This window comes from Coturnix japonica, chromosome 5 (assembly GCF_054131305.1).
Source record: "Coturnix japonica strain WE chromosome 5, WE-NBRP24, whole genome shotgun sequence".
NCBI classification, from domain to species: domain Eukaryota; kingdom Metazoa; phylum Chordata; class Aves; order Galliformes; family Phasianidae; genus Coturnix; species Coturnix japonica.
The window spans coordinates 10,721,865-10,735,642 of NC_140667.1; the positions used below are offsets into that span (position 1 = coordinate 10,721,865).

The following is a 13,778-nucleotide window of genomic DNA, read 5'->3' on the forward strand; positions in this document are numbered from 1 at the left end:
TTTTCAGGACTAAGCCCAGGACAAGTATCAAATGAATCCTTCCATGCAAATCAGTGGTGTGGGTATGACCTCTTTGGAACACAAAGGAAAGCTATGGAACATGGCACAGAGGATATGCAGCCCCAGCTCCTTCTTTCTTATTCCTGCATTATCGGCTCCTTATGGCACCACTGTGGGATGTGCCTTAGTGAATACTGTCTATTATGTACCTACATATGCATGGATGACAGTACACAGCAGAGCAGCTGCCAACTATCCTCTGGTACACGCTAGACCTCATGTGACCAAAATGAAGAATAGTTTTTTTTTTGACTCATTTCTTTAACTCCAATTTTCTTTCACTTACCTTCTGAGCAGATTTCAATATGCTTTTGGTTACCTCAAAAATGTTTATATTTTGAACTAGCATAAAGTGGAAGAAAGCAGTGCAGCTTTGAGGCTGTTCACACAAAATTAGAACTTCCTTTTTTCTAGAGGAGACCACCTTGAAACCCAAGGCAGATCGCATATTGCTTTGTTACCATCTCTGCGACACAAAGTATCTCCTGCACTGATCAAAATACCTTTTCAGAACTGACTTCATCTTTTCAGCATGTAAGAGATGAATTGCTATACTTTGTACCTCCAGCTTTTATAAAGGTCTTTTTGGTCATTGCATTTTAACCCTTTCAGGGAAAGGGCAACAAGCAATTTCTACAATACAGCTTTTGGTAGTTACTTCAAGCATCCACTCCAAGTTTCGAGAATGGTGATTCTGAAGAAACTGCTGTTGGACAGGTGATCCTCCAAAAGAATATAAAAGCCTAAAGAATGCTATCTGACAGATTTCAGTTGGCACATCCCATAAGAGAAACAGTAGCTACCTTCTAATTGGCTGTAAAATACCCCTAACAAGCAGGAAGGATCCACACATTTGAGGTCCATGCTCTCCTTGGTCCTCCTTTAAGACTTCATGTCACACCTAAGCTGATTCCTAGTTTAATCCCATTCTCACAGGAAGTCCCATGCTGACATGGAACAGGCCTGACTCCTGATCGGAACTCCTCGTAAGTCATTTGTGCTTACGTGAGAGGCAGTATTCACAAGAGGACAACATCTACCCAAACAAAACATGGGAAACGCCTCCCATGTCATCACTCACATTAACACAATTGAAAGACGTATTTCTGATTTACAACACAAGTTTTAAAAGCACTACAAAAAAAAAAAAAATTAACATAATTTGTACAAGCCATGCTCTCACCTCTGCAGATTCTGCATTTGGCTTTAGACAGATAAGGTTGCCCTCCACTGTCAGGCTGCGCAGTTTGCAGCAAAGCCCCAGGTATCGCATCTGGTTGATGTCCTCAATATTGTTTCCTTCCAGATCCAGAACCTCAAGGTGATCCAAAAAGCAAAGTGGGCACAGGTCTGAGATTTTGTTGTAGGCCACATAGAGTTCCTCGGCAGAAGGAAACAGAAGTTTTAACATTAGTAACACTCAGTATATGCAAAACAAAGACCACAATTAAAGAGAAAATATCAAGTGAAGATAGATATCAAAAAACTGTTTAGCATGACGCATTGATACTTACTTTTAGAGAGCTGCAGGCAGAGATACCATCTAAATCCAAGAGCCCACAACAAGTCATCCACAGCACATGGAGATGGGACAACGTGGTTCCGAGATCCCTTATGAAAGGAATAATGGAAGCTCTATTTGAATGGGCAAAGGAACTCAGGACTCACTTTCTTTTCCTTAGAATTATGTCACTGCTACTTTCTTCAAAACACTTTTAGTTTTAAACACTTTTATTTTCCAAATGTTCTGGTTCTACTCCAGAGAAACACACACCGACCTGTTTACCTCCATGTATGTGGAACAGCCATATTGTATCGCAATAGTGTCAGCGTAGAAAGAGACACCACAGAATGCAAAAGGAGTGGTAAATCAAACTGGGGAACCTTCTATCTTTGGTAACATTAAGATGCATGAAGGCATTAATAAATTAATAATAATAATAAAATTCTTTCCCATAGCTGCGATACCAGACCTTCTGTATTATAAATTACAAATTAATTGAAGTGGGCAACTAAACACAAGGACGGCTTATCAGAGGAGGCAGAGGCTCAACTGGAGTTCCTACAGAGAGGCTCTTGGACTTCAAAACTGTGGATTACACATCTTGTATAATATATACTTTAATGCATTTTCTAGGGAAAAATTGCAGAAGATAGAAGAATATGGTCACAGGGTCTCTTCTCATCTTGGAGAACACGTAACAGCTTGCTTATTTGTGCCTTATCTCTATGGGCCATGGGGAAAAAGAACAGCTTTGCGCTGCCCTCAGAGAACTTTGTGCAGCTTTGATGCAGCTTTGCAGCAAGAGACCGCAGCAAATTGAGTGCTCCAGGGCTGCTGCACACCCAGTCAGCCCACAAGCTCAGGAGTGCTTTCACAAGCGAGATTAAGGTATTATTATCCGTACTACTTCATTATTTTTCCACTGTCTGAACACTTGGGACAAGCCACAGTAGGAGAAAGGGGACTGCAGAAGGCAAAACAAAGTATGGTGGCAAAGAAAAATATCTCCAGAATCCTGGGGATCTAACAGTGAGTTCATCAAACACAGGGATAGAAAGGAGCTTCCAGGCTGAGACAAACAGGTCTGGGGGGTTCTTATGGTTTGTTCATGGCTATTATACAGATCTGCCTCACTTTATCCCTTCCCTAACTGCCAGGGGTGCCTCGGAAGGGCTCCCCCTCTACCTGCTGAAGGTGTAAGTAAGCACATTCAGATACATCAATACAAACCTTTTCAGTAAGATTCTATGGCCTCTTAAGCATGGGCAGGGCAGCTGCTCAAATGGTCAAAGCAAAGCAAGCCAGAAAAAAACTCTGTCAAGCAACATATTTCTCTGTCAAAGGCTGTTCCTGTATGTCACCACACCTCCAGACCTTGTAAAAGAGTTTCCAGAAACTATCTGCACTGTGCTTATTTCATAAGCAGAGCAAACAGTCGTCCCAAAGCTTCCTTAAGGAACAGATGCCTTCCACAGCAAGAGTTACAGAAATGTATTATTACATTTGTAAGCTGTGTGCCCATAATAAGAAATAAATCAAATTAAATGTAAAAGCAGAACCTATCATTGACCAAAGCTAATACACCAATAAGCTCAACTTTAGCAGGCACTAGTAATGCAAAGGAAATACATTGCTCACTTCATGGCTCACTTAGAGCACTGATCAGTTTTCCAATTTTCAGGTTAATTTTGGTTCAGAATCACCTTTTCTGTAAACCAGTGGTCACAAGTCAATGAGAGTGGTCACCGCAATTGGCACACTGCTGAAACAAGAGCTTCTGATGGGCACTGCTTATTGGCCTAGCAAAAGTGAGGATAACCCTAACGTGATCCCCTTAGACATGGCATGGTGCAATTCATGATTTCAATTGTCTTGTACTTCTTACCCAATGGTGTTTTAGCACAAAAGGAGTTTTGATAATATGCTTGTTATTATTATTTTTCTTTCTTAACATGCCGAGTGGCAAAACATAGCCTTTCCCTTTACACAAAGCCCTGTGAAGAAACAGCCATCTCTTCTCCTGCAAACATCTCAACACATTTGGAAGAAGCAGCCCTCGCTCCTGCCTAGAGGTTAAATGGCCCCAGAGTTAAACCATATTTTTGCCTGTGTGTGAATTGGACAGTTATGGTTTCCAATTCCAGTGCTGGCTCTGGCTGAATCAAGCGCACATGAATGTGACCAGCTCGCGTTCAAACTGCCTATGGAGTCATGCACAGCTCTGTGTTTACTGTGAATTATGAGCTAATGCATCTCTTGGCTGCTGGAGGGGTGAACTTTTTGGGTCACAGTCAAATATTGGCCCTGCGGCTCTTTACTCCAGCATCTACAGTGAGTGATCTTCAGTCTGAGACATTACTACAGCAAACTGCACCTGCAAATATTTTATTTGGTGAGTTACAAAAGGCTCATCTGAAAGCTGTGTCAATCTCACTGCAATATCAGAAGAACTCCCTCATTAATTACTGTACAGATGATCTCTCCCGAGAGTACGGCTGCTGTAAGGCTGCAGGGTTAAACAGCAGCGTAGCTTGGAGCAAGCAACTCCCAACAGACAACTGCATGCACCTGCACTTCTGAAATATCCCAGCTAATGGGAGGAGAACTTCAGAGCATGCAAGAGTCAAGGGAGTGCCTCCTCTGGGCCTAGCCCTGCTGCATCTGGCACATACAGCTTCCAAGGGTCAGGGCAACGTGGGTTTGTAAGTATGCATAGAATCATAAAGGTTGGAAAAGATCTCTAGAATCATCTAAGTCCAACCCTGCTGATCCCACTGGCCACATCCCTCAGCACCACACCTTCACAGCTCTTGAACACCTCCAGGGTGGTCTACTACCACTTCCCTGGGCAGCCTGTGCCAGTGCCTCACCTCTCTTTCTGAGAAGAAATGTTTCCCCAATAGCCAACCTGAACCTCCTCTGGCACAACTTCAGGCCATTACCTCACTGTGTGCATGCAAGAGTGATGTGCAAACAATTAGCAGATAGAAAGAACCAGATGACACTACAGTGGAAATACAACCCCATTAATAAACACATCAGCTAATTCAGTTCCAGCAGACAAGTGTCCTACCCCAAGTGATGTGGAAGCTGGTAACTTCACAGGAAGGGGAAAGAATTAATGGGCAAACAGCCATAAATTTTGCAGTAGTTTGTATGGGTCAGGTCTGATGCAGACAAAGCACAGTGTGAGAACGTGTGCATCATCACTCTGTGACAAGCAGGATTACAGTCTCTGAGGTCACCAAACAAACATCCTCTAGACTAATTACCTCACAAACACAATGGCACATTTGCCTACAGAACATATGCTGAACACTCAATCACATTTTTAGCACCTAAAAGTGCTACAAAACCAACACAGGCTTCCTTAGTTCCATTCTGACACTTACATATATTTATACATAACCTTTTTCCCCCTCATGAAAATGAATAAACAGAAGGTTTTGAAAGCTCCAGACACTTCTGCAGGGAATGGAACTCATCGAATAGCTTTGTGTTCTGTGAGGGTCTTGGCAAAACCCTCCCACTTGTGCACAACCACTCAAGGTTTTTCCCATGAAATGCGATGCTCCCATCTTGTCATCACTCCCCAAAGCTGGGGGGAGAGCACAGGGGCAAGGAACGGTTTGGCTCACAACACCTAATAATAGTCTGAGAAATAATAACATGTCCTTCCATTAATCCAGCCTCCTTGTTCTTCAGGGATTGACTCGTTTGAGCCAAAATTCTGCTGGATGGAGACCAGACCTACACAGCCAAATCCTGTTCTTGGTTTCACTACAATAAATCTCGGGTAGCTCCACTGAGCTCAAGCTACCCAGTAAACACAACAGCACAGTCCTAACAGAGCCCAGCCCTGCACATCCATCAGCTTCAAGATCATCATTTCTTTTGGAAATTGCTTTAGAATCATCCACCTATAAATAAAACATTAAGCCCACTGAACTTGCAGACAGTTCTTGAAAGCACACTCACATCTGTGAAATAAATTTGCAGTAGCAATATATCTGAAATTGGGCTTGACGCTGGTATTTATTTTTAAAGGTCACTCAAAGTGAACACGCTGGTGATTGGAGGGAATCTGAGTTTAAGAGTGACTGAGCTAATGTCTTACAAGGCAAAGAAAGAAAACCACTGATCTACGGAGATCAAGCTGAACTTATCAAGCCATACAGCGATGAAAACGATCCAGTCCATATGTCAGTACACAATGATTCTGTTGTACTGATAATTCTGACATCAGAAGCAAAAACTTTTAAGGCCTCAATGTTATTTAAATCAGTAACACATGTTCCAATAGGAAGCTTACAAATAGTTTCATTGTACTCTCAAATCGCTGTAAAGCTTTCAGAATTGTAAAACTGATTGTATGCACGTGTTGCCCTTGATCAAATCCATCACACACCCCAACCCTGCAAGCAATGCTAAGGCAATGTCCTCATGTCCCTTGCAGTGTCCTTTTGCTATCAAGCCCAACTTTGCATATGAATGCAAAGAGCTGACTGCAGAGCGAGGCTTCGCATTACTACCTTTCTTGGTTTTCTACCTACTCTCCAAAATTCAAGTAGTAAGATGCTGCAGCTCTTGGCTTGGATGCTCTCTGTCTTGCACCTTGCAGCAGGCTGGAGACAGGAGATGACAGAGGGCAACCCAGCTGCTGAACGACATCAGCAGGCCATTGCCATCATGCTGCTTGGGATACTTGATACATTATTGCCTCTTCTCGATGGCTCATTGAACTCACCATAGCTACCTGAAAGCCCTTCCCTCTCCATGTCAGATTGTATCCCATTTTAAGCTAAAGTGCTAGTAGAGACCAAGAGGACAGAGGTCTTAGAAAATGAAATGGAGAACTGATCAGCGTTGTAACTACTTGTTGTTTTGCACAAACTAACCCAGACATCTAATTCAGTTAAGTTAATAGCATTGCAAAGTGATCTGTGGCTTTAGTTTCAAATGCTCTCATTTTTGACTGCTGTCACAAAAGCTACAGGAGAACTATGGGCTTGATCAAAGTTGATGTACTTGCAGTCATGAATAGTGATTCTCTAAACACACAACTATAAACATTCATAGGAAGGATAATGATTTTTTTTTTCTTAATTTCCTTTTGATCTTCAGAATTACTTAGCCATTTGGCCACCTAGTAGCATTTTATGAGGTAGCATAGTAGTAACAGTGGCCCACTCAGCTCCCACAACATGAAAGTAGCAGGGATTGCCAGTGTGATGCTGTGGGCCAACTCCTGCCCTTGACCCTTTGTACTCACCATGAAGCCAGGCCACGGTGATGCTGCAGAACCCAGCACAGTGCTGCATCTTACACACTCCATGAGAGGGAGTTTTCAAACAGAGCAAAGTTCAGACAATAAAACTGTCACACCCATGTACCAACTGTCCCTCAGTTGAGCCCTAGAGCTACTGCTATTTCCTATAGATCTGGCAGTCCTTCACTCTCACCATTGAAAGTTTACATATAATAAGTAAAGGATAATGAAAGCCTGGTTAAAGAATGAGTTATTTACAACATAAGAGCAAATCCCACAGCGCTTAGAATTTCCTGCATGAATACCATCTAAGTCTCCCACATGTTTGTGTACCTGCTTTGCAGGATGTTTCAGGTCTGAGCTTTGGCAGAACATGACAGATATATTGCAATTTTGACTGAGTGCAGATCTCATCTTTCCAAATCAGCACTTGAAACTCCTAATGCTGCAGATTAAGCAGAGGGAATATTTCACAAAACCTCCAAAAACTGACAAGATTGTCCAGCGTTAAAAACCTTAAAACAAAACACACAACCCTTCACAAGATTCCTGTCACTGAAAGTGGTGGTAGGTTTCATTATTAAGCTTTTATCTCTGGGTTCTCTGTATGAAGAACACATAGGGCAGCTTAAGGCAAAGAGTGAAGAATGGGTGCGAGTGATTCTTGCTGACTGAATCCCAAATCTCACTTCCTAAAACATCAAGGCATTTTGGTATTTCATTTTGCAGGTATTGATCCATCCCAGAGAGACCTGATGCGGTTTGTAACAACCTCAGGGCAGAGGGATAAAACTTCACCAAAGAGCAAATCAGAAATAAATCTACAGAAAAAGAAGCGTGCAAGTGGGAAAATAGCAACATGTCCTCAGCGTACAGTAATGTGCCCACAGAAAATGAGAACAACTAAATCAAATCCCATATGGAGAACATTTTATAGGAATCAGATTATTAAAACTGGTTGTGCAATGAAACCCTATTTATTCCTTCATTGAATATACATACTGCTGGCAGTCACCAACCAATTAATATAATCAAGGAGTTCATTCCCTTCCCCCATACTTCCCCTTTTCTGGATCAGCACTTACCTTGCACTCCAAGATAACAAAATTTCCAAGACTTTACCATATTTCCAAAACATAAACTCCAAGAAACATAATTTCCCACTGAACATAATGATTTTCCAAACAAAACAAATATACAATAAACCCAGAGGCAGACGAGCAACACTCAGAGGGCAGGATCAAAGCAACCTGCAAACACAGCACATTACGCTACCATTACTTTCCTGCCTGTTTTTCCAAGGCCAGCCCCTCCTGGTGGCTGCTTGGACCACAGCTGTTGAGGAAATGAAGGAAGGAGGATATCTTCACCAGCAGTGGCCTAATGACTACTGCTTCCCAACCCAGCTCTCTGAGTTTTCTCAGATGATGATTATAACCATTCTGTCTTACTACTGATGAAAGCATATATTTACATAAGCAATCTCCAGCTCTGACATCTAAAACACAGCAGCTGGGTGTATAAAGTGGTTCAAAGAGTGAGGATGCTCTTATAATCCCAGAGATTGGAGTCAGGTAAGCACAAGATCCCCCACAAAGCTTCTCAGCCACTAAAAGCACCTGGCACATCAGTATTTGTAAGACTGAAACAGAGGCTAATATGGAATTTCAGAGGTGCCCTTTGAAAACTATATGTATTTTGTTGATGAAGGAAAGGAAAGCAGTATACAAAAGGTGAGAGCCACAGTTGTGGCTTTTAAAAATGTGGATACATGCATTTGTATCTGCTGAGTGACCTTGAAAGAGTAAGGGCTGTATTCTTCCCTTGGGTGCAAACTGTACCCAGAGAAGGCAGAGGAGGGAGGCAGGAAGCCTCTATCCTCACACTTTCTCAAGAAGAGGGAAAATCTGAACAACATCTACTGTCTCCTCTCTAGTCTCTCATTCTCTTGGAATGTGCAGTTCTGATAGAGCACCCCCCATACTGTTTTCAAATATCTGAGAAGCAATGCGTCTATTCAGACAGTGGGCAGGGAAGAGGCATGACAATTCATTAAATGACAGACTTACCTTAACTTGCAGGTGGTTGCTAATGGACTTGTTGCAAGTGTTATCTATTCTTTACTTAATTTGCTGTTTCACTAGCCACATTCACACTGCAAAAAGTATTGTGTTATGCTTATTATCCCACCAGAAAGAAGAATACATGAGAGAAGTATGTAGGGAAAGAGCCCTCTGTGCACCACTGGGCTGCAAGGGAGCTTCAACTGGGGAAGAGAACATAGAACGTAGGGTGCTGGAGATGAGAATCAGGTTCTCCTAAGTCTAAAAGCAGTCTGGCTAATGGTGCTTTACTGAAAATAATCCAGTCAACTAAAAATAGCTGCATTTCTACCCCCAAATCATTACTCTCTTTTTTCATAATCAATAACATGAATGTCCTTAAAACCATCACTGCTAAATGAAACTTGAGGTCACAGCAATTTTGCCAAGGTTTATGATATTCCCAGGGATGTGCAGGCATTAATACAGAGATTAAGTTTCAACTCAGATGCTTTCTTTCCTAGCTCCTGGAAAGCACCCAAAGTCCTCAAAGAATATCTTAAGATAGACTTCACAGCAACCTGATTTGCTAAAAGGCTTTCAGGCTACCCACACACAAGAAGTAATAGAAGTGCTTTCTAAAGAAACCAACTTACATTGAAAAATAAATGCTTTCCCCATGCAGAAAAAAAAACAAGTGTAAAAGCAAGCAGTGTTGCTCAGAGCTCTGAAATATGGACACAAAGAGGTTGAGACAGACTAAGTGAGAGCAGCAGTTCTGTGTGTGTCAGTACAGTGTAATGCAATGGGACCCCGATCTCTCATTAAGGGCTGTAAGCATTACTGTAATACAAAGAGATCACCTGTTGATAAACACCTGCAATCTTTAATACAAGTACCTGATGTGAGTCTAGAAAGTAGCCTGGAATTTTATCTGTTGTAAAAAATCTGCAGCACAAAACATGTTGTATTTACATATCAGACATGGAAATTCTCTAACTGCAAAAAATAAAATAAAAATAGAAATGGCTGAAAGATGAAAAAGAAAACCGATGAATAGTGAGGAAAGGAAAAAGAAATTAATAAAAACATTAAAAGGAATTGTTCCCCTCTACCCCTTCTGTTTGGAAGGACACTGCCCAGCAGACAGTAGGATCCCAGGCACTCTATCAGCAGCACTTCCAGTTTTGGGGTCATTTGTGTTAAGGCTCAGCCCTACACAGGATGGTGCCACCTGGTCCTGATCCAAGAAAGCACTCGGACCAATGTTCAGTTTGCAGCTTGTAAGCAGCTCCACTGAAATCAAACTTCTGATGACTTTAGAAGGTGAGCATTTGCCTTACCTATTCACTGGATGAGTACCAGGGAATAATATCAGTAATTACAAATTCCTAAATACCTTCTTTCAGGTTGCAAAGGTATTTTTAAACACTTGTTTAAAGCCCTTGCCCCTGATTAAGAAAGAATTAGTTTGGCTCTGCTTTCTTAAAGTAATTAAATCATTGCTCAAACTGCTTTTCCCCCCCACATTTTCAGTCATCTTTGAGCTGTCAAGAGGACCTGAAGCCTTTCAGAAGGCAAACACACAGATTCTGATTCAGCCAGTCATGGTCCTGGGAGCCGGGGTTTATAAAAATAGAAGTAATATTAATTATCTATTCTAAGGTTCAAAATAAAAGCATGCATTAACATCAAATTTCCATGTGCTCTTCACCTTCAGGACCACTGTCCCTCCTTTCCGCTCTCCCGTGATGACTTTACTGGATTGCCATCCTCTCATTCTGGAGGACTCTTACTGCAGTAGGGCAAGAGCAATAAAATAATTAGATGCAGTGCAGACTGCAGCAAAGAAATCTAAACTCTGGATGAAGGAAATCTGCTCTCCTTTTACTACATTCCTCATACTTATATTGGTTCCTCACTCTGCAGACTCTGGTTTTCATCTCTCTTAACACATAAGAACTTCTCCGTATTATAAGCAGTTCCTTAAGTAGCCCTGGGAGCAGATCAGTCTTTTGCTAGCTCAGCTAGAGCTGAATTGGAGGAAATGCACTTCAGCTGATGAAACAGCTTCTGCTATAAACTTATGGGAACCAATTCCTGAGATTCCATATCTGATACAAAAGCCCTTTCATAAAGATTTTTATCTAACACGTTTAAACAGATCTCTTCATTCATCCCTGAATTCAGAATAAAAGCAATCTGATAAGAAATATATAGGCAACATGCCAAAGCAGAAGCAATAATTCACTTTAAAGTCTTGAAATACAGTTCTTTTCCTGGAGATATTACCAAGAGAAAGAGTGTGTGTCATCACAAAAGAAAGTCAGGTTTTAAGACATTTCAGAACAGGCTCCATGTTTTGTTCTCTAATATCACTTCATAAATCTGGAATTTCTTGGCTGCTGGTAGGTGGGCAAAGGTCACCAAATGAGGACCTCATAAGATCAGTGTGGTTTAGAAAATGAACAAAAATCAGATGTAATTTATTTTCACAGTACAGTGGGCATTCCAAGCTGTTCCCCTTTAGCAAGAGGCCAGTAGAAGGATAAAACTAAAATCCAGAAACAGGCATATATGAAACACCCTCATTCTTTTTGTCCTTACCTTTGTTTCAATAAACCAACCAACATTGCACAGCTTGTCCTTAAATGACATTTCATCTTACTTGCTGCCCATTTTCAAAGTACAGCCACAACAATTCCAACCTTATCCCTGAGAAAGTTTGTGGGAGTTACTTTTATCAAGTAGGAAGAGCATTCTTTTACTATTTTCAAGAACACCATTTAGATGGGTTTGGTTGAATACAAACAAGTGCTCACCATCTGGACAGAAATCAAGCATCAAAAAATTTAATTCAGAACAAAAGAACACCAGTATAACCATTTATGAATAACTAGAAACAGCCTGTTAGAATGGCAATATAGCTATATTACACTGGCTGTAGAAAACAACATTACTGCTCTGAAGGCAATGTTGCTTTAAGGGGTAGTATGTTGACTTAATACAGGTGTCCAAAGACAAAGTTCGAGTCTCAGACTGTTCCTGCACCGTGGGCTGTGCCCTGGTGTGATCTATGTTAACCAATGATAGACTGTAAAAGACTGGAATACAAAAATGAAAGCTGTTCCTGTCCCTCACTGAGTGCTCCTGGAGAGCAGATTCTTTCTCCTCCTTTACATATATCGCTACTACTACATTTAATTGGCACATAAAAAGCATGCTTACTTAAAGTTGAGAGCATGTAGTCTCTCATAGGGTCTGTATGCCTGGGAACTGCCACAACAGGATTTTCACAACAGCCAAAGCATATTTGCATTATAGTCAATAAAAACAAAACTCAACCAGAGACCAAGTATCATCTGCATGAAGGGCAAGAAGGATGTCGCAGAAAACACACTGCAAAACATTTGTGACAATACAGAATGAAGTGCAGAACCTTGCTAAAGCCCTCGGTCAAATAAAACAGACAGTGTCATTCAGAAGTTCAGAAAACTCCATGATAAGTCTTGGCTGTCATTAAAACATTTGCAGCAATGTAGATTCACCACTTTCCCATGTTGTGGTTTGTAAAATGAATTAAGAAAAAAACAACTTTACAGAGCAAATATTTCAACTTACCATCAGAACAAAGGAAAACATGATCTAAGTGTAACAACTGAATGATGAAGTAGCACTTTTAAACACTATTATCTAAATATTTTTTTCATCCTAACTCAAAGTCCCTCTTTACAAGGTCACATATGATTGAGAAGCAGCTTGTGTTCTGACACAGAACAAATGACAGTCCAGGTAATCCATTCTCATAACGGCTGTCGGATCGAATCTGCTCAATTATCTTTTGCATTTTTTATCCTTCTAGCAACCAGTATATGTTCAGTCAAGGGCCTTAATAAAGAGATGGCATTCAGATCACCAGTCATAAAACTGGAAGTTAGCTACTTTAGCAACAATGCATGGGAGAAAGAAGTATTGCTGCTATCCACTAAAAAATATCATAAAATCATTTGAGTTGGAAGGGACCCTTAAAAGCCATGCAGTCCAACTCCTCTGCAACGAACAGGGAGACCTACAGCTACATCAGGTGCTCAGTGTGCCTCCAGCATGACCCTGAGTGTCTCCAGTGATGGGGCACCCACCATCTCACTGGGCAACCTATGCCAGTGCATCATCACCCTTGCTGTACAACATTTCTTCCTTAGATCCAGTCCAAATCTCCCCTCTTAGTTTGAAACCAGGGAGATGAAGCTTCAGAGCAGCCCTCAGTAAGTGCAGCTTACTGACTTCAATCAAGTCAAGGAGATTTTCATCTGCTGAAGAACTGGTCTGACCTGTATAATAAAGACTGCTGCGCACAATAAAAGCCTAAGGACTGAAGCACTCTGAAATCCAAGCATCTAGATGTACACATGAGTAAAGTTCTAACTCCAACATTTCTGCACATTCCCATGTATGTCAGCATAGCAGGAACTTTCCTTGTGGCAGACTGCAGGGTAATCCATTGGCATCACTGCAACTACACTGATTTATTCCTGTTTAAGTCCTGTCCTTAAACTTAGAAGGTTGTGGAGTACGTATTTGTGACCCAATTCCATTATCATGGCATGTGGAAATGATAGGAAGAAAAGCAGCATAAATGAAGGTTTTATCACTTAAATAAAATGGAGGGCCATTATTCTTCATGTTTGCTTTAGTTATCATTCATTTCTTACCTCACGGATACGAGCAAGCTATTGTTCAACTTCAGCTCTCTCAGATTAGGAAGATAGGCACCTACGGGATCAGAATAAAGAATCATCTTGCACACCTGGTAATAGGATAAAAGAAACTTCTGACAATTACAAGTTGAAGCATCTTATTTTACCTACATTTCTCATCTATTCCTGTCAGATCTGTGCCGGAC

The 13,778-nt window shown here is 41.2% G+C and overlaps 1 protein-coding gene across 10 annotated transcripts in view; it reads right to left on the bottom strand.

The window, feature by feature from the left end:
* LRRC56 (leucine rich repeat containing 56) overlaps positions 1 to 13,778 on the bottom strand; it is a 60,427-nt gene that overhangs the window by 21,546 nt on the left and 25,103 nt on the right. For 5 of the 10 annotated variants that reach the window (XR_014946363.1, XR_014946364.1, XR_014946361.1 and 2 more), the window contains exons 5-7: positions 13,588 to 13,648; positions 1,575 to 1,671; positions 1,244 to 1,441 (exon numbers count right to left, since the gene is read on the bottom strand). Coding sequence is in view for 7 of the 10 variants with exons in the window: in XM_015863724.3 (XP_015719210.2) it covers positions 1,244 to 1,441; positions 1,575 to 1,671; positions 13,588 to 13,648 (356 nt within the window). In the remaining 3 variants the exon portion in view is untranslated. Of the gene's footprint in view, positions 1 to 1,243; positions 1,442 to 1,574; positions 1,672 to 13,587; positions 13,683 to 13,778 lie in introns of all 10 variants that reach the window. The other 5 variants (XM_085548353.1, XM_085548355.1, XM_085548354.1 and 2 more) reach the window with 2 other exon arrangements.